The sequence below is a fragment of the Schistocerca cancellata genome, chromosome 1 (assembly GCF_023864275.1).
Source record: "Schistocerca cancellata isolate TAMUIC-IGC-003103 chromosome 1, iqSchCanc2.1, whole genome shotgun sequence".
In the NCBI taxonomy this organism is placed as follows: Eukaryota; Metazoa; Arthropoda; class Insecta; order Orthoptera; family Acrididae; genus Schistocerca; species Schistocerca cancellata.
Genome location: NC_064626.1, coordinates 624938221 through 624960841, shown reverse-complemented (window position 1 = coordinate 624960841; position 22621 = coordinate 624938221). Strand labels below are relative to the sequence as shown.

At 41.0% G+C, this 22621-nt stretch overlaps 1 protein-coding gene across 1 annotated transcript in view; it reads right to left on the bottom strand.

Moving 5' to 3' along the window:
• Positions 1 to 22621, bottom strand: part of LOC126090393 (nephrin-like) — a gene marked incomplete at its 3' end in the record, with an annotated part of 461612 nt that overhangs the window by 141951 nt on the left and 297040 nt on the right. The window contains exon 5 of the mRNA XM_049906987.1: positions 3991 to 4194. Coding sequence (XP_049762944.1) covers positions 3991 to 4194 — 204 coding nt within the window. The remainder of the gene's footprint in view (positions 1 to 3990; positions 4195 to 22621) is intronic.

Below are 22621 nucleotides of genomic sequence, written 5' to 3'. Positions count from 1 at the left end.
GTTATAGAAGCTGTAAATTTTCCAATGTCATTGATCTCTGACATGATCTTCTGTCATGTAACAGTTCACATTCCTCAAATCCTACTGTTCGGAAGCAAATGGATAGCGATGTTAACGCGGTAGACTATTGATGAAAAACACTTGCGTGAAGTCTAACGTTTCTACATTTGAGTACTGCCACTTGGTGGTTGTACCCGTCCCTGAAGACGGGTTTTCTCCTTCGTAGGACTGACGGCATCCCCTGCACTTTGTTGAAGAAGGTCGACGATTTGAGTCTGAGATGCTAGAACTGGAAATACACGAAGCTGAGTTGACAGCCCCATGGCAGTGCACTCTTTGTTCTCCTTATTACCATTTACCCCGATAATAGGCACTTTCGACATATACGGTAATGAACTCAACTGCAGAATTCACATCAGCACAATAATATGTGTCATCACGCGGGTAAAAGTGATAAGGGCTTCGTATAACTGTAGAGAACTGGCATCATGTGAATGAACCTTCTTCCTCGGGGACGAACATGTTTCTAGTATAAGACACACTTGGTGTTTCCATTGCGGTATAAATATCTGGTAGCTGATCTCGAGTTTGTGACAGTACTTTAGCACGTGTCATCAATTTGTAAATCCTGCACGATAAGAAACGAAGTATACATCGTTTCCATTTTCTGAGAATTTTTTTCCATGTATTTATAAAACGGAGAGAGGCGGTGCTGTGGTTGCAAACTGGACTCATAGTAAATAAGACGATGGATCCAATATCTGTGGCTCATCCAAATTTCGATTTTCTAAGTAGCTTAAACTAAAAGCCGAGATAGTTCGTTTCTGAAAGAAACGACTCGTTTTCTTTACTTTCTTCCATAATCCGACCTTGTAGTCCTGATGTTAAGCTATAACTTTCCTTTTCATATTTCTATACTTCCACGCTACGTGCTTGCAGACATTATTTCCACACTTCTAAGGATTTAAGAGATATTTTAAATATCGGTTATATGTTAATAAGTAAAATATTATTCTATTACACGTTTTGGTAGCACAGGGCAGAAATTGAACTAGTTTGAAAATTTTACTCATGTGGTTGCTCCTCGAATTGAGAACGACGTAGCTGCACGCAAAGTGATAAGTGGATCCTTACGAGAATTTTCATGTTTTGTCCCCTGCGACCCCTCTGCACTACCATCTAACTTGAAGAAGCACAGATGATAAATAACTTCTAAGCCAGCAATAATAATATTACAACGTTTTTCAGGCAAGATCGAATCTTCGGAGTAACGTATGGAGTTACAGAGCCAGTCATAGTTTAATTGAACAGTTCGTGGCTCTTACTCATTCTCATATGAGTAAGAATAAAAATTGGGAAACTGTCCTCATCAGTCATGTCAAGCTGACTAAGTATTATAATTTTAGACTTGCTTTAAGGAATCATGTCTTCAGCCTACATAGTCTGAAAAGTTGTTTAAATAACCATTTCGTTTACCGTGAATTAATGTTTTAGCTCTAAAAGAGTAAAAAAAATTAATGTTAAATGGACTTGTTAATTTGTAATAAAATTGGAAATAACATTTTTTAGTTTGTTAAAAGCGCGCTGCGGAAGTACCTAAACGTCTACTTCAATCCCACTCACATTCACTAACGATGTTAATAGCTAACGTAGGATAATCTGTTTGATTAAACGTATTTAGTGTATAATGTCGATATTAACAATTGGTTTTGTCATTCTGTGTGATTGTCACTTTTGCAGTATTCGTATGCTGGGTTCTCTGAGCCACAGTTATTCCTAACACCCCTGTGAGTGCACGACATAGTAGCAGCGCGAGCTTCCTTCTATATAACTGGCGTTGTCAGCCGCAGATGATAACCTCCGTTTCAAGAGAAGTACGGGCTCGAACGTATACCAGAAAGAAAGGATTATTTAGAAGATGTGCGTAATTATTGCAAACATATCGAATAATAACAAAAATATTACAATTAAAGATGTTTTTCTGAATAATTTACATAGCGGTTGTAGAAGTTGGTAGTATTTTTTTTCCGACTCTGAGGAAATTACCAGTTAACATCTCCCTCTACTAATATTTGTTCACAAGGAGTCAAAAGTCTTCATTAGCTCCACATTTAATCTTCACATATTTTGGCATTGTGCCAGATTGAACTACAAGCTTGCAGAATCTGAATTTAATTCCAACGTCCACTAGGAATGCTATATAACGTCATGAAGCGAAATGTCAACCTATGGTTGTGAAAATAAATTAAATCTTTTTGAGTACAGCGCACCGCTCGTTCTATTGATTGGAACAATCATATCAGGTAGTTATGTAGCAGAGTCTGGTATTCTTACAGGAGCTGCATAGTACGTGATGATACAATCGACAGACACATTTACAAATCATCAAGGTCTCTTTGATTATCTTGGTAGGAAGGTTTCAAGTGTTCACTGGCAGAACTTGCATCTTAGGTATTGTATTACAATATAAATGGAACATTTGACATAGCAGTATTATACATTCTGCACAGTAGAGAATGGGGATGGATCAAGTGACGTACCTAGCCCATAATTTAGTAAGTACAGAGAAAGCATTCAGTGATACTTATAAAATATGAACAACGTCTGTTTTCTTTCCCTGTTTAATGCCTGAGCGTTCATTCAGTGACATGCTGACCTATGCATTTATTATAATTGTACGAGCGCTTTTCTTCTTCTCATTTTATAAGCAACACGCACTGATACTATACTGAGCTTCCAGAGGAACCTGTCATAGTACACGAGGTGGCATTTTTCATACTTCTTCAACGGTATGAGAGTGAAGTCCGAAGGAGTGTTAAATATTTGAGATTGATTAGACACTGATGTCTGCAGACAAAAATGGAAACTGCTCTTCCGTTAAATATAAAAACAGTCAATCACTCCGAGGAAGGGGTGAGTATTATGTACAACATCTGTTAAATAAATTAAAATTTTGCGTTTACTTTTCTAAACATAATTTGCAATATTCCATTAATTTACAGTGACCTCCACAATTGCGATTCACGACGACTTAAGTAGTTTTGGAAACCATTACAAAAGAACGCCTTTTTCCTTCTGAGAAGTGGATTGTACCATATCTTAACATTTCGGGCAGTACTCAATATAATAATCGTAGTAGCTTACATTCCATCATGATATGAATAAGATTTGTGAGTGCTACGAATATTGGCAATTTGCCTTAACTGAAATGTAAAACTGCTAGTTCTACAAAACTCAGAAATGTATTATCTCATGACTAAAATACCAGTGAGTCTTAAAGGTAACCAATTAACTCCCACAAATACATAGTTCTAAAGTTTATGACGATGTGAGGTACAATGATCAAACTCAGTGGCAAGTAAATCAAGTGGCATTCTTGGTCTCAGTGGTTGGTTACTGGAAAAATACAGTTCACGAAGGAGATACCTTTTAAAACTATGGTACGATCCACCCTAGAATGTTATTCAAGTATGTGCGAACCAACGGGATGACAAGAGATACTAAATGTACAGAAAGAAGGACACCATGAATGAATGCCGTCAGGTTTGACGCTTGAGAGATTGCCACGTAAATACCGCAGAACTTGATCTCACAGGCTATCTCGCCTAAAGAAGCTATTTACAGTTTTAAAAACAACAAACAATAAGGGAACTAGAGATATAATCGCACCCCATAGGCGACATTCTCGTACAGATTGTGAAGATAAGATTATACACGGATTCTTTTAAGAGCCTCACTGCATGTGCTGATGGAAGGGAAGAAACCTAATAGTTGGTAGAATGGATAGTACTCTCCTTTAGTAATTTGAAGAGGCTATGGAGATAGGTACAGAAGCGGCAATACCTTTCGACAAAGCAATCACTGTTACAAATACGTTGCAAGAGGGACACTTTGCATCATGTTCCTGATAACGTGGTCATGCAGCTAGCACACTTTTATTTGAACTGCTCGTGCCTCTGGAATATGAGCAGTAGGTGGTGCAGTACTCACGCAGCAGGTCGAGCTGCAGCGCCGCCTCGCGCGGCTCGGTGAGCGGCGTGTTGTCGGCGCGGCAGGCGAACACGGCGCCCAGGTGGCGGCGCGCCACGCCTCGGAACGACACGCGGTTCTCGATGACGTCACCCACGTTCTGCTCGACGTCCGCGTCCAGCACCTCTCCGTCCAGCAGCCAGCGCACGCGCGGCTCCGGCTTGCCTGCGTCACACACAGCCCTCAGCGTCACTCTGAGGTGCAACAGTACTACAGCTTACACAGAGCGTCATTTTCCGTGACCTCTTCCGTCGCTGCATAAGACAGTCGCATGCAACGTCAATAAAATTCTGTCGTATGGAAAATTTATTACTCTGACATTAAAATGCGTTTTATCTGAACTGGACATACTTGTCAAAGGGAGTTCCCTGAAATTGACGCCCGAATTCCCGGGTTCGATTCCCGGCGGGGTCAGGGATTTTCTCTGCCTCGTGATGGCTGGGTGTTGTGTGCTGTCCTTAGGTTAGTTAGGTTTAAGTAGTTCTATGTTCTAGGGGACTGATGACCATAGATGTTAAGTCCCATAGCGCTCAGAGCCATTTGAACCATTTTTGACCTGAAATTGTTATTTATATAAAACGGACTCATTTTCTGTATGTCCGTAACTAGTTTTTATAATTTCAAACTTAAGGGTTTCGGCCAGTGTCACTCATCTTCAGACACTTTAAACAATATTAATTTTTGTAAGAGCGTCGTTTTTATCTGACACGGAAAGCCTCATCGTGATGCCACTTGCGCCCTGATATTTACGTACCTCGTTCCATGATTGATTAATTGAGGATAGAAGACATGCTCTTAAATCATTTTTAACTGTACTGTCCCTTCATAAAATATGTTTGTCGACATAAGAAACGCTCTGTAATTATTTGTGTTTAATACTCCGTGATTTTTATGTGTAAATTATACAGAGATTACATTTTTAAATCCGTTAATACGCGGAGAAGTGTAAAACCCTACAGGCTTTAAACGTCAATGAAATTTCTTTTTTAATTTTAATACCGATCGAAGCCATACAATCATTGCTTAAATATTTGACAGTGAAGCTGATAGTTCCGTTCGGACTGATTAATCTGTGCTTACGAGAAATGGTACCTTATAGAACGTTTGTACTGTAATTGGACAGAAACAGTTTTCGCTCCCTTATTTTCATATTTACTCGCAGTACTGAAACTGGATGACAGTGTCCATATCCGGCCATTTTGAAGGAATAAAAACAGCGATCGACAGACTGAAAAGATTGCATTTACAGTATATTTCCTCACAAATTTAAAATAAAATCACAGAAGTAAGAAAAAAAACTCAAATCTAACAATAAAACTACGCTCGTAATTATGCTTTCGTGAGCGTCGCAGAACTTTGAGCAATACGTCGGAAGATGCTAAAATTATCGTTATCGGTAAAATATGTTGTGTGATTTTGAGACTGTAATCTGCCTCAAGTATCAAACTTGACAGGAAGGACTTATTGTATCTCAATAGTCTGAAAAGCATCCACTAAAAGTTTTATTGCAGAGGGCCTCGGTATTTCAACAGTAAGTATACGGTAGCTCATTAATACATGAAAAATACATATTTTTATGTTATTAATACCAATATGAATGCCAGCTTCTTGTTACATCCGTCTGAAATTACATCTGATGAAATGCAGGGTGCTGAATGAATATTTCAGAAAAATATTTTCGCTGCTATATGAAGAACGTTAGGTTGAGACTCACAGTTAAAATTCTAAAACTGAAAAAATGAAATATTCATAATGACTGAAAAAACCATGCTGGATTGCAACAAAAAGAACCAACAAAAAATGACGCAGTAATACTTCTCAGAATGTAGAAATTGGCTGCCAACTTTAAAAAACGCTTACTCATCTTCGATGCATTATGCAAAACTAGTTTGTCATAAAACATTCACAGCTGGTCATGATAATGGACACAGAGCATTGTTTTCATGACTTCTATTATTTCAAGTTAACTTTCATAACTAAAGTTGGACAAGGTGTGTTTTGAAAACTGCATTTTGTGAGCGAGTTTGGTCAAGTGTAGCCCTGGACAAGCAGTCAATTAGCGAAATATCAGAGACTTCCTGAAACTACTCCCAGACTGGACGTTAGTATCTATTTTTAGCAGGCTACAATTGACCCCTGTCACCGCGTTTGACACAATATTGTGCAAGCATAAGAACTAGTACTTTCCCTCTAGGCCAGGAACGTTGATGCAGTGGTAATAGATTCTCAGTCGTTTCAAGAAATGAATGTTATATAATGCCCCTAGAGTCCATCAGGTGGCAAGTGACCCCTCTAACTCACCCTCCACCCTTCTGAATACCTGTAAACTCCTTGAACATTTTCCAAATTAACTCTAAATTGAAACTCGACTTCAATATGCGTGTTTTCTGTTGATAGTGTAACTCGACTAAAAACACATGCTTATTTCTAAGTTATGCTAATTCCTGAATGTATCCAAATGGTTTTGTGAGAATTCTAACAATTTATACTGTGGCACCATGTAGGAAGACATTCATTCAGTTTCCGGATACGCAAAGCAGATAAGCAACGTGCCTTACTTACCTCTTACAACTGACATCAATGACATGAAATCAGAAAAAGTGAATGCTAGCCTCTACAGTTACTAGTGAGCAGTATTAGCAAGATACGCAATTTACAGAAAAAAAAGTTCTTCAACTAAGCCCACCTATACCAACAAACGATAAAATAAAGAAATAAAATAGAAACACGTATACATGAGATAGAAGGTGACATGAAACATCTCTTAAATATACAGGAGACAATTATTGAATAATATGAAAAAAAAAACAAATTAGTTAAAAACTACGGCGTGCACATACTTTATTCAAGATGCATAAGTCGCTAGATATACTAGGATTTAGGTTACGACATATTAGATATACCTGCCATCATTGGCGATGATGTGGCGCAGACCAATATCGAAATTCTGCATGTCCCGCTGCAGTGTCGGAACATCGATGCTGCTATTGAACGTCTGAATGGCTGTTTTCAGAACAGCAATGGTTTTGAGGTTATTGCTGTCCACCTTGTATTTAATATAGCCCCACAAAGAGGAGTCGCATATGTTCAGATCCGGAGAATATGGCAGCCAATCAAGGCCCATGACAGTGGCCTCTGGGAACCCCGGAGCCAGAATGCGGTCGCTCGTTGTCGAAATCAGGGTCACTTTGGATAATGGGGGTGAAATCATCTTCCAAAACCCTCACGTACAGTTTGGTAGTCACCGTGCCATCAAGGAATTTCGTACTGATTACTCCGAGACTGGACACCATGTAAGCGTATTGTCATATCGCTGGCTTAGTTGTGGAGTATCTTTGCGGCCAGCGGCGTCTGTAGTGAGTAGAGCACGGGACACGAAACTGTTATGTTGTGTAGTGTGTAGCTCTGCATGCAAGAAGCATTGTTAGTATTCAGGTTGAAGTGTTGTTACAAGTGCTACTACAAGAAAGTGATTAAATATGGAAGTAATTCAGAGGAAAGTGCGTCAATATGTAATTAAAAATGAGCAGTGCCGCCGCTAACGTATTTGTGCATCCTCTCGTTGCGTGTCGCACAGTATCAATCATCCGCGCCGTGTACGGACTACCAGAATGAACTGATGTGAATCAGTAGAAATTAGTTACCATAAAAGAGTGCAGTCAAATGCGAGCGTCTTGTAGCGAGCGTGAGGACGTGCGTTCGTCCATCGCGTTTCCGCATTATCAACAATCAGTCGCGCCGCGACGGTTACGCGCACGCTCGTACAAGTGAGAACTAAGAACTGAAAAATTAGCTTTTCGAACAGTGTTATATCATTACTAGTGACAAGGAGGACTATTATTACCAGATATCTGTATGTGTGACGAGCGTAAGAACTTTCGTTCGATCATTCGGTTTCCGCATCATCAACAATCACCCGCGTCCTGTCGGTTACGCTTACGCTCGTCCGAATGATCTTTTTGGACTGTTAGTCATCAAGATTGTTAATTGGGATAAACATTTACGATTTAGAGCGTAAACAGTGCAACCTGTGATTTCCATATTGTCTCATAATATAGATGTTCATAGCAGACATAGGACATTGTTGTGTTTTAACGTTGAGTGGCTCCCCTAAACCCGCTCGCATATTTCGATAGATAATTTCAGGCAAGCCAGCAGCAGAACAGTACGACCGCCGCGGGAATATCAGGTACGTGGTGTGGACAGGGCGCACGGTCAAGAAAAGCAACGGTCACGAAACGAGAAGTCAGTTTAAAGTACCCCACCCATTTGAACTTCCGGGCGTGTTACAACCACACAGTCGCCCGTTGAAGGTGAAGAGACTTCTCGATGGCGAAATTTGGATTATCAGTCCTCCAAATGCGCCAATTTTGTTTGTGGACGAACCTATCCCAATGAAAGTGGGCTTCGTCACTAAACCAAATCATACTAATTCCCAACATGCCTCGCAGCCAACAGCGCAGTTTTAACGTTCTAACGCAAAGTGTCCAGAAGTTATGATGATTTTATTTCATTTTGTTCAGTAATTGACACACTGTAGGTACTCAACATTTATAGGCTGCGGTTGTTTTATTTAAAGCGAAAGAGCCGAAGCAACCGACATCATCAAAAGTATAGGACGTAACAGAATTATGTCAATAGACGTCGAAAGTGTACTCAGACACAAACTGAAGATGGAAAACCGAGGCTGGAAACATCGTCCACCTGATCGCAAGTACTTTTGCGATGAGCGAGGATACGTTGGGCAGTGTTTACCATTCAGACTGCTGCCGAGCCCACTGTACCACTCTCTTCAGGACACCCTGAGAATACCATTTAGTTTGTCGGTAACTGGACAACCATAAGAGAGGCTTGGAGCATAAGCAATTCATTTTCGAATACACTTAGTTGTCTAGGTATATGGGTTCCTGATGCAGAGTTAAGGTCCACATTTAGAGGATCGTGGCCCCAAATGTTGCTATCGAGAGGAAAATGTAATGCAACATGTTCTCGTGTACCAACATCTGCATCTGTGTCAATCTGATTCTTTTTTTTTTTTTTCGATGCTATGATGGTGAAGGAGGTTGAAATGGCGTAGGCCTTATTTGCATTTCTTTTATGGTTTAATTATTTCATAAATGTTGGCTGGTAGGCACGTACTGATTATCCAGGATTTTGGGGACGAGATTACGATTGAACAAAAATAAGTAACAGGTTTCACCTTGTTGTCTACTGAACTGAATGAACGAAGATTCTGGTAATATAATTTCAATTGCTTCCACCAACCTTAGATGCATACCTTCCTACTGAGTTATGCTTTCGTATGTTCAAACTGCATGTTCATGGTTTCTGATAATCCAATAATGGCAGCAAGCTGTGTGTTCTATGTTACAACCTCACAGCGGGCAATGGTAGTTTAGAGGGCGTATTTATAAAAGTTCTCTTATTAATCATTATTAAGACTATTGTATTGTGGTGAGAATACGTATCTACATATATATAGCTTCTGCGAACGAGGTTACTCTTAATTTAAGGATGGGATGTAGTGTACCTTTCAGCGGCAAAAACAGGTTGTCGTATGGACAGATACTTAGTTTGTTCTTCACACATTACTGGTGCACTATAGATAGAAAAATTGTGTATGTGACCTCTAGTTTTGCTAGCAAATTCCTTGAAACCGTAAGTCATCAACATATGGGACGACTGCGCCTAGGATTATCTCGCTATCAGCTAAGGTTAGAAAATGCACGATGGCTCTATTCACGACATTGGATCAAAGAAAGAACCTTGTGTGTTGCCTTGTGTATTTTCCACTCAACAGCTCTCCCTTCACAGAAGTCCACAAGACTGTTGTAAGGCCAGTTCAAGGCACTGTGTCAAAGGAAATCTTCACTATAATAAAAACTCCAGTGATGGACTGATGTGTTTCTTGAATAGAGATCAAGCGCAGTTCAAAAACTACTTTTTAGAGTTTGAACTGACCTTTGAAGAAAGAATCCAGTTTATTTTGTGTGTCGTAGTTTTTGCACGACATTTGCCCATAATGTTATGTGTGAAAAAACAGCTGTAGAAGCAGCGGGAGGATACAGGTAGCCGTACATAATAATTATTAGATTTCTTTCGTCATATGGAATAGTTATACTTAATGTCGTCTGTACAGCCAAATTATTCTTTTTCCTGACATACTGTAAAGAATAATGCAAGTTGATGTGTGACTGGACGAAGTTATCTATTTATATATACCATGTATCCGACATACGTTAATTAATCACACTTAAAATTTTGAATTAGGGATCCAATGACTACAAAATGAAACAAAACAGTCACTTCCTTTTATTCTGCTTAAGTTATTCGCGAAAGAGTTGGTGAAAAATGGAAATATTAAAATAATAAAAACTTAGCTCATCTATCAAAAGAGGTCAGAGGGAGGTTTTAATAATTGTTGAAGTGAAATAACTGCAATTATAAAGATACACGGCCATTGTTATGATGTTCACTGAAAAGACGGATAGTATTACAGAAACAAATGGGTTACACCTGCGGCTGGAACCGAAAGCAGACCGATCAATGAAACTAAATGCAAGTCTTCAAAGTGAAGGTTGAAGTAATTGAAATACTGTTAGATGTCTTAAATGCACCTACACATTGTCTCACGCTTGGCATTCGATCTCATTACAGTAAACTGTAGATGGAGCTGAAGTGTTCGCAGAATCGGTCATTGGTAGCAGCAATGAGCCTCGCCAGTGAGAAAGACGAAATCCTTTAGAAATGTCTCGAAGTCTAATGAGACATCGTCTCAGGTGGTGTTACATGCTGGTGGAAGTTATGTCTGGTGATAGGGACTCCCAAGATCATGACTCCCGAAGATCAAGTAATTTCTGATCGAATGTTTACTAAAAGGGAACCTTGCATTTCCAAGTTTTGCGTACCTTGCTGTATTCAGGTTGGCTGGGCTCCAATTTTCAAGCAGCGACTGGTAAAAATGCTGCTTAGAATAAGCCAGTCCCCTTTCCTGGGGCATCCTCTAGCCGGTTTACCAGTAACGTGCATTCTACCATTTAAGACACATTCTTTCCATGTTCCTCTGTGACCAACTAGGTGGGTCCTCATCGACACAATCAGGCATCTCTGCCTTCTAGTCTATTTATTTTTGCCATTCCGTACGATTATTATGTTGTGTAAATATTTGTTTTTCATATAGCCAAACACTCAGTGGCGTCTCTCACTTTCAAAGGCCGCAAACTGAGTGTTCCCATTTCCCTTTCGAGATATTTATATGTGGTGTTTTTTATACTTTCCAGAGAAAAACTCAGCTTTCTATTTTTGTGCACAATAGTAGCTTCTGCTGAAATACATTTCTCCTTCTTCCTCTCCTTGGGTTGTTAAGCGGTCATGTGAAATCCAGTGTGTGTCAGGCCACGATACCCTAGGTGCCACAGTGCGGCATTGCAAAAGGCTGTCTGGTGTCCTATTGGCCACTAACCTGGGCGCTCCCGGCCTGTTCTTTCCAATGGTGGTAGCTTGCTTTACTCTCCTGGCAGTCCGACTGTTTCTACATCGTCTCAAATCTTCTTTCAACGTCCCTTCATTTATATAAGGCATGCAAGTCCGAATGAAAGAGTAAATGAATAATGTTACATTAATCGATTACCGATAAAAACTTGTACCGGTACCACATTCCTCAGTGCAGCTTAAATATTACAATTTTGATAAAATTGTAAACATTCCACTGGACTGTTTTCGGGAAAACGGTTGTATAACGCTGATGACATCCATGTAATACCTACTGTAAAGCTACTGATGACTGCAAACCGCCTTCAATTCAATGAATAGGTACAAAGCCACGTTTGCGTATGAACGTCTTAATAAAGTACTTTGTAATAAACATTATCTTTCAAAAACAGGCTGAGTATTTGCTCCTTGTTAGGTTGTCTTATGTGAGTCATATAAATGAGCCAACGGTCTGTTTGATCACTGGTTGGTTTCATGCTTAGGGGAAATGTCGTTAGCTCCTTTTGAGCAAATCTCTTTGCTTCAGAGTAGCACTGATAAGAAATGTCCTTGATTATAAGCTTAATGTATTCTGTCTCCCAATTACAGTTCTTTTCCTTTATTTGGCTCCCTCTAGTTCAGTCTGTCTGCTCTTCCGCCAAGTTCTTTTCTTGCGAATTCTCTGCAAATCCCAACTTTTATCTTATCAGTCCACTTAATTTTCAGCATACGTCTGTAACACTGTTTCTCAAACGCTATGATTCTTATCTTTTCTGATTTTTCCCACAATCCGTAATTCCTCACCGTACAGTATTTTATTACAGACGTAAATTTTCCGAAATTCCTTCCTAAAATTAAGATCTCTTTACACTAACTGAAAATTGATTTATGGAATGTTAATTGTCAGTGTAACTTCGTACATACACAAACCACTAGTGGCCATGTAAACAATTCAGTGTTTCCATCATCTGTGGCTTGTAGGATGGCCACCAGAGTGCATTAGTGGTTTTGGTGTTCAGTGTTGTTACCGCATCTGGTAAGGAATACAAGAGGAGTGAACAGCGTCATGTTTCATCATTACTGTGAAGGACACTTAAAGGCTGCGTACTGATGTCAGACCGCATTATCAGCACTTGACACAGTTTGAAAGCAGCGCCATTGTGGGTCTCCATTTCGTTGTTGGTCAGATCGCCTGGTATGCAGACGTCACAGTGGCCTGTGGTTGGACTGCATAGGAGCGTGAGGGCAGACATAGTTGTTTAGTTGTTGCCAAGGTTCCGGTCACCATATCTGACCACTACAAGGGAGGATCGTCCCATCCTGAACCATAAAGTTCGCACCCCCCCATTATCTACGCCTGTTATCCGAGAGCAAGTAACGGATTCCCTGAAACCTTCCCTGTCACGTCGCACCATTGGTCGGAGGCTGTCAGCAGCTGGACTAGGCAACTATCTTCACAACCGCAGGCTGGCTTTAACACCACAACAGAAGCATCTGTGTTTGGAGTGGCGCCGTGAACGAGACTGCGTTGATTGTTCGTAGATTAATCGCAGTTCTGCACTTCAATGAATCACCATTGTCGACGAGTGTGGTGGCTACCTCAGAAGATGTCTCTTTCTTCCAATGTTTTGAAGAGGCACAGGGGTGTTACTCCCAGCGTAAAGGTGTGGGGAGCCATCGGGTATGACTTCAGGTCATGGGTGGTTGTGAATGAGGGAAATCTAACGGCAGAACGCTAACTCACTGACATCTTCTGCCACATGTGTTACATCTCGTGTGACAGTTAAGTAGTGCCATTTTTGAACAGGACATTACTCAACCACTCATGGCACATGTCTCTACGAACTCTCTGCGTGGTACTGATAAAGACCTGTGTCTAACAAATGACTCTAGGTCTGTTCCGATAGAATATGTGTTAGACCAGCTTGGACGTCAACTTCGTCACTGTGCCAGTATCTAGGATTTCAAGTACCATTTACAACATTTGTGTGCCAGGTTATCTCAGGAGAGGATACTGTGGCTTTACGACACACTTCAAAAACCGAATCAGTGCATGTCCACATGTCAGAGTGGGTGTAACGTCATACGAATGAGTATTATTATAGCGCCAAGTTCGTTATAAATATGACTCACCAAACCAACATCAAACAACCTCAAAGCGTTTAGTGTTTTTTTTTTTCCTGGGTGCTCCACATTTCTTGTGAAGCAGTGTATTTGCTACGGTTTGATCGTTGGTTTGTTATATTATGTTACCAGCAACAGGAGGACGCTGTGCGGAAATACGCTGCGCTTCGCTTCTCGACGTAAGGTGAGTCCATAACAATGGTGCAGAGGACGTCTCAAAATGTTGTCAACAGATTAGCATAGACACATTTGTATATTCACTCCGTCCCTTGCACTTTGTACCATTCATTATTTCGTTTCATAAACAATAAACACAGCTGTTATTTTACAAATATAGCTGTTGAAAAAAGTATATTTCCTTCAAGAAAATGAAATTTTACAGGAAACGATGGTGTGGGTCAGTTACTAGATACTGGAAACTAACATTCTTCTGCACTGTATGAGATGATGTCTGTTCGAGGAATACCCGTATCCTCACATGTCATATTTATACACCCACCTGTAATGTGAACAGTTCGAATTTTCTATGACATCCTGCGACATACATTTCGATCCCACCGTACTTTATCTCCCCTTTTTTTCTGTAAGCAATGAATGGAACACAACCACATCATCAAGGAAGATTACGAGACAAATATTACAGTATCAGCTGAAATACGTGTTCACATCAATACCGGGTTAACTTCGTAGTTGAAAAATACCTACATGTAACCTCTAACATACTCTTTGCACGGGCCCTAAGCTACGAAAGAGGTTCTAATTTCAGTCATAAAGTCTTATCTACAGGTTTCGTGACTCTCACTCACGGCTGTACGTGCAATTTAGCTATTATCTCGGTGCTTCAGTTCATCAATATGGCAGTTAAGTCGCTATAACGATGTAATTATCAAACAGAGAACTGATAATTGCATACATTTGTTCTCATCGCCAAGTTTGTTACGGTTGCTAGCCGTTGAGATTTATCGTGCAAAGCAGTCGTAAGGCATTGAGTCTCGGAAGAACAAGCTATGGCCTCGTTAAAAGGCAAATCATAATTCCGCAATGATACGAATAGGAGAAAAGAGCATCCTGGAAACTGCGAAAATTTGTACGTCGTTCACGTTAAAAGAGACTTCTGTCAGGAATACCAGTAGACGATGTTATCGATGTTGTGACGTAATCAGTTGCACTTCTAGTGCCAACGAGGTAATTCAAAGATTCACCATTTCGAGTTTATCCATCTGTTTCTCTATATGACACAATTCATTAAGTAATGGAATAGTTTATTACTTGTTACATTGTCTTTCTACGAACTTTTACTATAGTTTGGTACTTTAGTGTTAATTACATGTATATTTTATTGAAAACAACATGGAAAATGCTCTCCAGCGCTGTACAACACGGACTGAATGGGTGTAACGAATAATTTAAAACGAAACAATCCACTGTCGTATACATGCAGTGCTATGATTATGTGTATTGTATTAAAAACTGCAATTCTTTAGACATACGCAACATCTTGATGCTGCGTGTACGTTCGTGAATCTCTGGATTAGAAACACATTATCTGATGGCGGACGCAAACGTAAAACACGATTCTCGTGAAAGGCCATCGATGAAGACAAGGAAAGGAAGGTCTGTTTAGACCACTGATATATCTGTTGAACAGTATGGAATGTACTTCGTAATTAATACTGAAGAACATTCCTTCAAAGCAGAAATGTCCATTGATATATCCATCCAGTTGGCCGATGACCGCCGATTGTCTCTTGTCATTACTTCAGGAACACTGTGAAACGCTCAGAATTTATGAACGTTGGCAGACATTAACCATATGACTACGTTTCTGTATCGAATATAGCTGAGCCTCGCGTCACACGTGAATCTTATACAAAGCGCCTGCACTCACCAACATGCCTTGGCAGTAATGGAGACAGGTTGTGGTCGCTGCAACAGTATGGAATAAGCAGACATACGAAAGGCTGTCGACAAGGTACAAGACTAGCTCTGTAACTTCGCCATGTTCCCGAAGCTGAAGATCCAGTTCAAAGTTTTGCCGTTTTGTCACCACTGCGGAGTTCTAGAGCGAATGGCAGAAATTGCTTGACACGTTTCGAAAAGAAGACTGTAGGAGGCATTTCAGCAGTGACAGAAACACTGCGAGCCGTAAGTGTCTGTAAAAGATGAGTATTTTGAAGATAGTAAATATTTGAACGTAGATACGTAAGAAAGTACTCTCTTGTAAATAGTGTCAGCTTGGAAACTTTTTGATACCCCCACATATCTGTACATTCCCACACCGTCATCCGTGGAATGGTGGCCAACCTTCATCTTCACTACTCAAAATCTTTGTATATAAGGTTGCGTCACAACATGCAAACAAACCATGATATGGATATGTTGTCTGAAGCTGCTTACTTACTGCAACAGAAAAGAAATACCGCGAAAAACAGGATCATCGCTTACTCAGCGACGACTCAAAAGTAGACATTACATCACATACCAGACGTTAAAATGACATAAAATCAAAGAACGTATGAGAAAAATTGGTATATGCCACATTTAAAATTTCTGGCGTTCACGAAGCTCTCTAAGTATCTGATGTAGATGTTGATACATTCATTTTGATTAAACATTATTCAGCTGGATTAAATTTACGTACAGTGTAAGTGTAAAGGGTATATCTATCGGGAGCAGTAATAGTCCAGTGCCAGTTATTAACCGTGGTTATGAATAGCTGATGAACTGAAACCATTTCTTATTCTATTGTACACAAACTGATAATTAATAATCAAATTAATAAATTTAGAAACATTTGTGACAGTAAAATACGGACAATGCATGCATAACTACACACGTTAAAAAACGGATATCACAATGCAGTAATGAGGAAAGAAAGCTGTGAGATGAAAGGAAGTAGAGCTTACCCAGTGTCACATGCATGTTATTGAATGCTGACATCGAAGTACTGGAATGTGAATGCTCACTGTTAAGTGGAAAGCTATTTCAGAATGGCAAGCCACTCCTGCTTATACTCCCGTGTATTTCCAAGCGAAAAGTTTACAAACGCTGATAGGCAGTGAAAATTATACTGCGGGTTAGCTCAACCCAGCACACAGCTTCCCGGTAACCCAGCAAACAAAGGACTCCATAATGCTGATTCCCAGATCAGGAGGCAACACTGTCATGACGCGTTCTATTCGGAGATTGTGTCTCTAACGGAAGGGAATCGCTGAACAGGATATGCTGTAGAACTAAATACCTCTTGTCTGTGACAGACTGGACATAGTATTTCTGTGAGAAGAGATTTAGCACTGCTAACGCATCCAGAAAATGTGTCAGCCTCAGTAAGCTGAATGGTATCTAGCCGTTCAAAAAAATACAGATGAATCTAACGTAAGTGTATAGTACTGGCTGCTAAAGCCACTCCATGAACTATCGTTTACTGAAGCTATTGTTTATCTCTATCTTTGTAGACATTACCATTCATTTGAACGATTGTTCACAGATTCATATGTCACTCTAAAATTATTAATTTTCGATCACCATTAAGTACTTAAAACTGTATATGCTTTACTAAGTGCTATTATTTTGCTTTATTGAGCAGCTGTTTTAGACAAACGTCTATAATCTTACACAAGTAGCTCATTTCGAGCTCTATAGTAGAAATTCAGTAATAGCTGCGATCTTACGAAGGCATTATGTTAGAGATATCTGCAAGGCTACTGTCAGTTTGATACGCCACGTTGTGCCAGTGCCTTTAAGCTGAAAATTAACTTTACCACGAAGGTTCCTAAAACATTCAGGACAGTAAAAGCTACAAAAGGAAAATGTCGAGTGAGAGATAGGTATTAACAGTACTGTCGAAGTCCTTGATGTCTCAGCAGTTTGAGTGCAGTGAAAGTAAATATCAAAATATTTGGAAGCAACAAGAACATATAGCTGTGTTACAACCCCATGAGTACATGGTAAGATTTGAGAAAGACTGAGACGTACGGTTTAGGACAGAGGTATGACTCACGCCGTAGCGTGCAGACAAACACAGGCAAGTGTGTCATTGAGTTTGTTACATATAAGATACACAGCAGGCCTTCTGCAGAGCTCGGCGATGGTATCGCACACCGTGCCAGTGCCAGAATCTGCAGCGTCGCCTCCCGGTTGCCCAAACTATCGGACATAGCGCTCCTATTCACGCTACAGCTAAGTGACCGCCGGGTGCGTGAACTGTGCCTCTGGCACTGAACAAGGCTGACTGCTTCCTGAAGCCCGACTCGTGGACCCCATGTTGGGCGACGAAGGGGAACAGCAGACCGCCTGTACATGTCTGTTCCGCCGCAGCTATTACTGAATTTCTGGTTTAGGTATAGCTACAATGTATCAAAGGCTTACACTTTCCAAAGATACATAACTGGTTATACGGACACCATTTATTTGTTTCACTATCAGTGTCACACGTTGATTCATTTCATATTTCCTCTTTGCTACATGAGACTACGAAAAAAGTTGAATTAGGGACGATCTGTAATGAGTGGTTTCTCTGTGGCTATTTCACCCCTCTCTCCACCGCCTCAAACGCATCAACAATAAAACTAAAACCCCATCAAGTGAGCGACATCGCCTGCCGGCCGCTTAGGGAGCGCAGTCAACAGCATTTCAGTTAGCCTGACGAACGCGAACCTCTTCGTCTACGGAAAGGCGAACGCCGTCAGTTTCCGGTAACCGGAAACTCTATGCGTTCTGACTCGGCAGGTAACAGCGATGCAAAATACTTTCCTACTCAATCACCACATAACAGTTATTTTACTCGCCCTTAAGAAGGCCCTTAGCACCAGGTGGAAGCGTTACAGTTTCAGAGATGTAGACACACAAACAAATGGGGCTCTCGGTTTGTCCTTTCTCTTCTTACATTGTTTTTGGATATCCAGTAAGCGACGTGAAATCAGATTGTTTTACGGTAGGGACTGGTGCCCCTCAAAATAGTGTTCTAAGTGTGTCCCCTTCTTTCATCAAGTCGTGATAGCATTATCCTGTCGAGTTGTGTTTACTTATGGATGATTTTTCAGTTCAGACTTCCACTTCTGTCAGAAGTACTCTTGTAAGCCAGCTACCGATTATCAATAGGGCACTAAAACAGTTTACAGTTATCGCCATAAATATCTGAATACGTCGTTTTCCCTAGTTCTTGTTTCCTTCTCAGTTTTTCGTAACGTAATGTGATGGACTCCATTGTAAAATTTAAAGAACCTGTGACGTATGTGGACACAACATTTAAGATCAAATCCGTATGTAGCTGCTTCCCCTGGAGAACTTGAGAAGTCTAGCCCTGAATTCTCGTTATGTTTCAAAATGCATTCTGTACGAAGACTGGACGGCAGACGAGTTGGGCTACCCCCATTTTATAGAACATTCTCATGCTGGTTATCAATGTACGGGTTCAAACTTCCTCGAAAATTAAAACTGTGTGCCGGACCGAGACTCAAACTCGGGACCTTTCCCTTTCGCGGGCAAGTCCTAAACCAACTGAGCTACCCAAGCACGACTCACGACCCGTCCTCACAGCTTTAATTCTTCCAGTATATCGTCTCCTACCTTCCAAACTTCACGGAAGCTCTCATGCAAACCTTGCAGAACTAGCACCCCTGGAAGAAAGGATACTGAGAAGACATGGCTTTGCCATAACCTTGGGGATATTTACAGAATGAAATTATCACAAGTGCACTTTCCCGCGAAAGGCAGAAGTCCCGAGTTAGACTCTCCATCCGGCACACAATTTTAATCTGCCCGCAAGTTTCATATCATTTCATAATCAGTTGCACAGTGAAAATTTCATTCTGGAATGTACGTGTTTCTGATCAACCAGGCCATAGCAATTTAAGGTATTAAAGTGAAGTGAGGCCACCAAGAGGAAATTGCGTTGGACAGAGGCAACAACTGCATTCCCAGCCTCTGTAACGGAGCTGGAGAGCTCCTGCTTCGCATCAGACCTCAACAACTCATTGTGTGACAAGGATACAAAATGTACTTCGTAAGCAAGACGCTCGCCCATCCATGGACTAATTTTCAATAAGCACCAACTGGGACCCGTACAAACAGTTTTCATACCACACGATGTCTAGCTTAGCAACTGGTCAATAACTCATTGAGAGTCAACGACGACGCCATTTGGCATCCGCGCAAAGACTTGTATTTTAAAACTAGGTGTAGCGAAGATTAATTTTTCTCCCAAATTCTCAAGAAAACTGCTATCTTGGATTCTTAACATGTCTAAATTCGAACTAAATTCGGCTACGATATAGCAGTACCTGTGTGTTAAGAAAAACGATGCAATATTACTTCGAGGATGCATGCATGCCCGAAAGAACAGGCACTGTAGTGACTACAGCCGTTTCACATTTATTCGCAGCTGCGAATACGAATAAACATCAGCTGCACAAGGGAATGACGACAAGGAAAATTTGTGCCGGTCAGGATTCAAGTCCGAATTTCTTGCTTTACGCGAGCGGTCGCATTAACCGTTAATGGCTATCTTCGCAAGACTCACCGGCAAACCCAAACTTCCGTATTTATTGTTTCCTTTATACACCTGATGTTTGTCCGTATTCGCAACTGCGAATGCATATCATAAATTTCATACAGTTGAAGTCGGTGTAGCGCCTGTTTCTTTGGAATCCGTGCCTGTCCGAAGGAACGTTGCTTCGTACTTCTTAACAACTGTGCCACTACAAAATCGTATTTATCCACAGATACCGGGCAGCGATTTTCAATTAAAATGTCGTCATATGTACGGCATTTACATAATGGATGTAAGTCTGCAAATTGTGAGGCAGAAACGACGATATATGGAAGGTTGGGCCTGGTCGTTAGCTGTGTACAGATAGCCAAGAGCGGTTAAGGCAACAGCTCGCGTAAGACGGGAAATCCAGGTTCGTGCCCCAGTCCAGCAAAAATTTTGATTGAAATCATTCTCTTGTACAGATGATGGTTGTTTGTACACTGGGAGGAGACAATCGCGGATATTCAGTAATTTTCCTGATGGCACAGTCAGGATCAGTCTACCGGATATACAGTATTTACAGTGTACTATCCTGTGTTCCACACTGTTCCACACGTTTATAAAAGTGCTGATATGGCTGACAGGCGGACAAGAGAAAATGTTTCCCATCTGATCCGATTTCCTAAGTGCTCCACAGTCCTTTCAACAAGGTAGAAGAAATTGTAATGAATGTAGCGAACAGGATTTTCTTGTTGTAAAAGAAAGGAAAGGAGATGACGTTCACCTGTGCGACGCAGTCGACAAGAAGACATCTCAGGTCGCTGCCTAGAAAGCCTGAGGGCCGGTTCGACTGTACGCGCCTATGGGTGGTTTTCGTAATCACTGAAAACTCGCTGATCAGTCGGAAGCTCACCCGTCAGTCGGAGGAAGAGTGAGTGCAGGTGAGTGACCGCGCGCGCCAGTGCAACTGGCCCTCGGCGCTTTATCGACCCCGCTTTGGTCGTGAGCTTATCTCTGGCGGAGCTGTGGCGCCTGCTGAGGCAGGAAAGCCGTTCGGAAAGTGCGTTTAACACTTGAGTACGCCTGAGTAGGGGAATTGCCGTTGTTACAGAGTGAGAGGAGCGTTAACGTCACGAGGACGCTTGTTCGCACCCGGAATCGGTGGGCAAGGTGTCACTTTACTGCAGAAGATTGAATACTGCAATTGGTGGCAACCTTTGGGAGGAGGAGCTGTTGGGCATCGAAGCAGATATGTCCTGTGCTACATGTACCTGAGATATCAGGAAGGGTAGGATTCATTATTTTGCTAACGGAATAACCACTTCATTTTCGGGGAAACATTTTCTATTATGGCCAGTAGTCTGAAAGTGCTGACTTTTGATCATTTCTTGAATTTTTGTTGATTCAATGGGGCCTAAAATTACTTTTTGAACTAACTTATCAGTGCTGAATTTCTATTCAGTTGGTAATTCTTCTATACCTTATTCGTATTTGCTCGCGGTCGTGTGTCTTGAGTGAACTGTGTGCCTAGTCAAAAGGTAGTTTTGGGTACCTCCTTTGTATCTCTGAATGAAACAGCGAGCGACTAAGTATTTCTCTCCGAGTTATGTACTGCTTTCGCACATGATTCTAATGTACCTTGTGTCAGTATCTTGCTTAAAGTTGTTTGCGGCCGTTTGTTTTGAGTGAATGGTTTTGCAAGTCACATGGCAGTGGAAACTCCGTTGTTCTGCTGAGTGCCCGGAGTTGAAAAGCGAGCGGCTGTGTAACTGTGTTTTCCTAGTTTATTAAATAGCTTTGAATCTGTGTTGCAGATGGTTCATTGTAAGACTGGCAGAAAGCTCACGTCTGTGTGAAGTCTCAGTCTTCTTATGAAACGACGCGACTCACTCATTTTACTGCCAATAGAATTTTGAGGAAATGTCTTGAGTAAGGACGGCTGCAGAGGACTTGGTTTTTTCTGTTTGAAATAATATTGTTGAGCTTTTTGTGTATTAGCTGGCCGTTCGAGAATTGGGGTTCTTTTACTTAGTATTTGGCTCTGGTTAATTTATATTGTAGGTTGTGATTTGCCGTCATTTAACTTGATTTTCTTTAGGTTTCAGTTTCTTCAGTTGTATGTGTAATGATGCTACAAAGTTGGAGGCTTCTTGGGGCTTGAACGCTTGTTGGTGAAGCCGAAGCATTTGGCCCTGAATGACTTTGTAAACAGCAATCGTTCACAATAGTAAGAACACACCCGCACCAAAAGAACGTATATTTTGTTCTCTGTTCAAGTCGGTTAGAGAGTTCACTTTTTGTTACTCTTGTGGTTACTGTTTCGGAACAGGGCTTGCTGTATAGGGATTAGTATGTCACTGTGCATGGATATTGATTTGCAGCTTTTACCTTAAACGACGCGACCTTAAACTAGCCCTTTTCAGTGCTTTAACGACACCATGTTGACCGTACGGACGCTTGTTTCTTGCTTTGGAACGCGGTACAGTTCCGTTATTAGAAGGCTGTTTAGTGTACCTTGGATTTTTG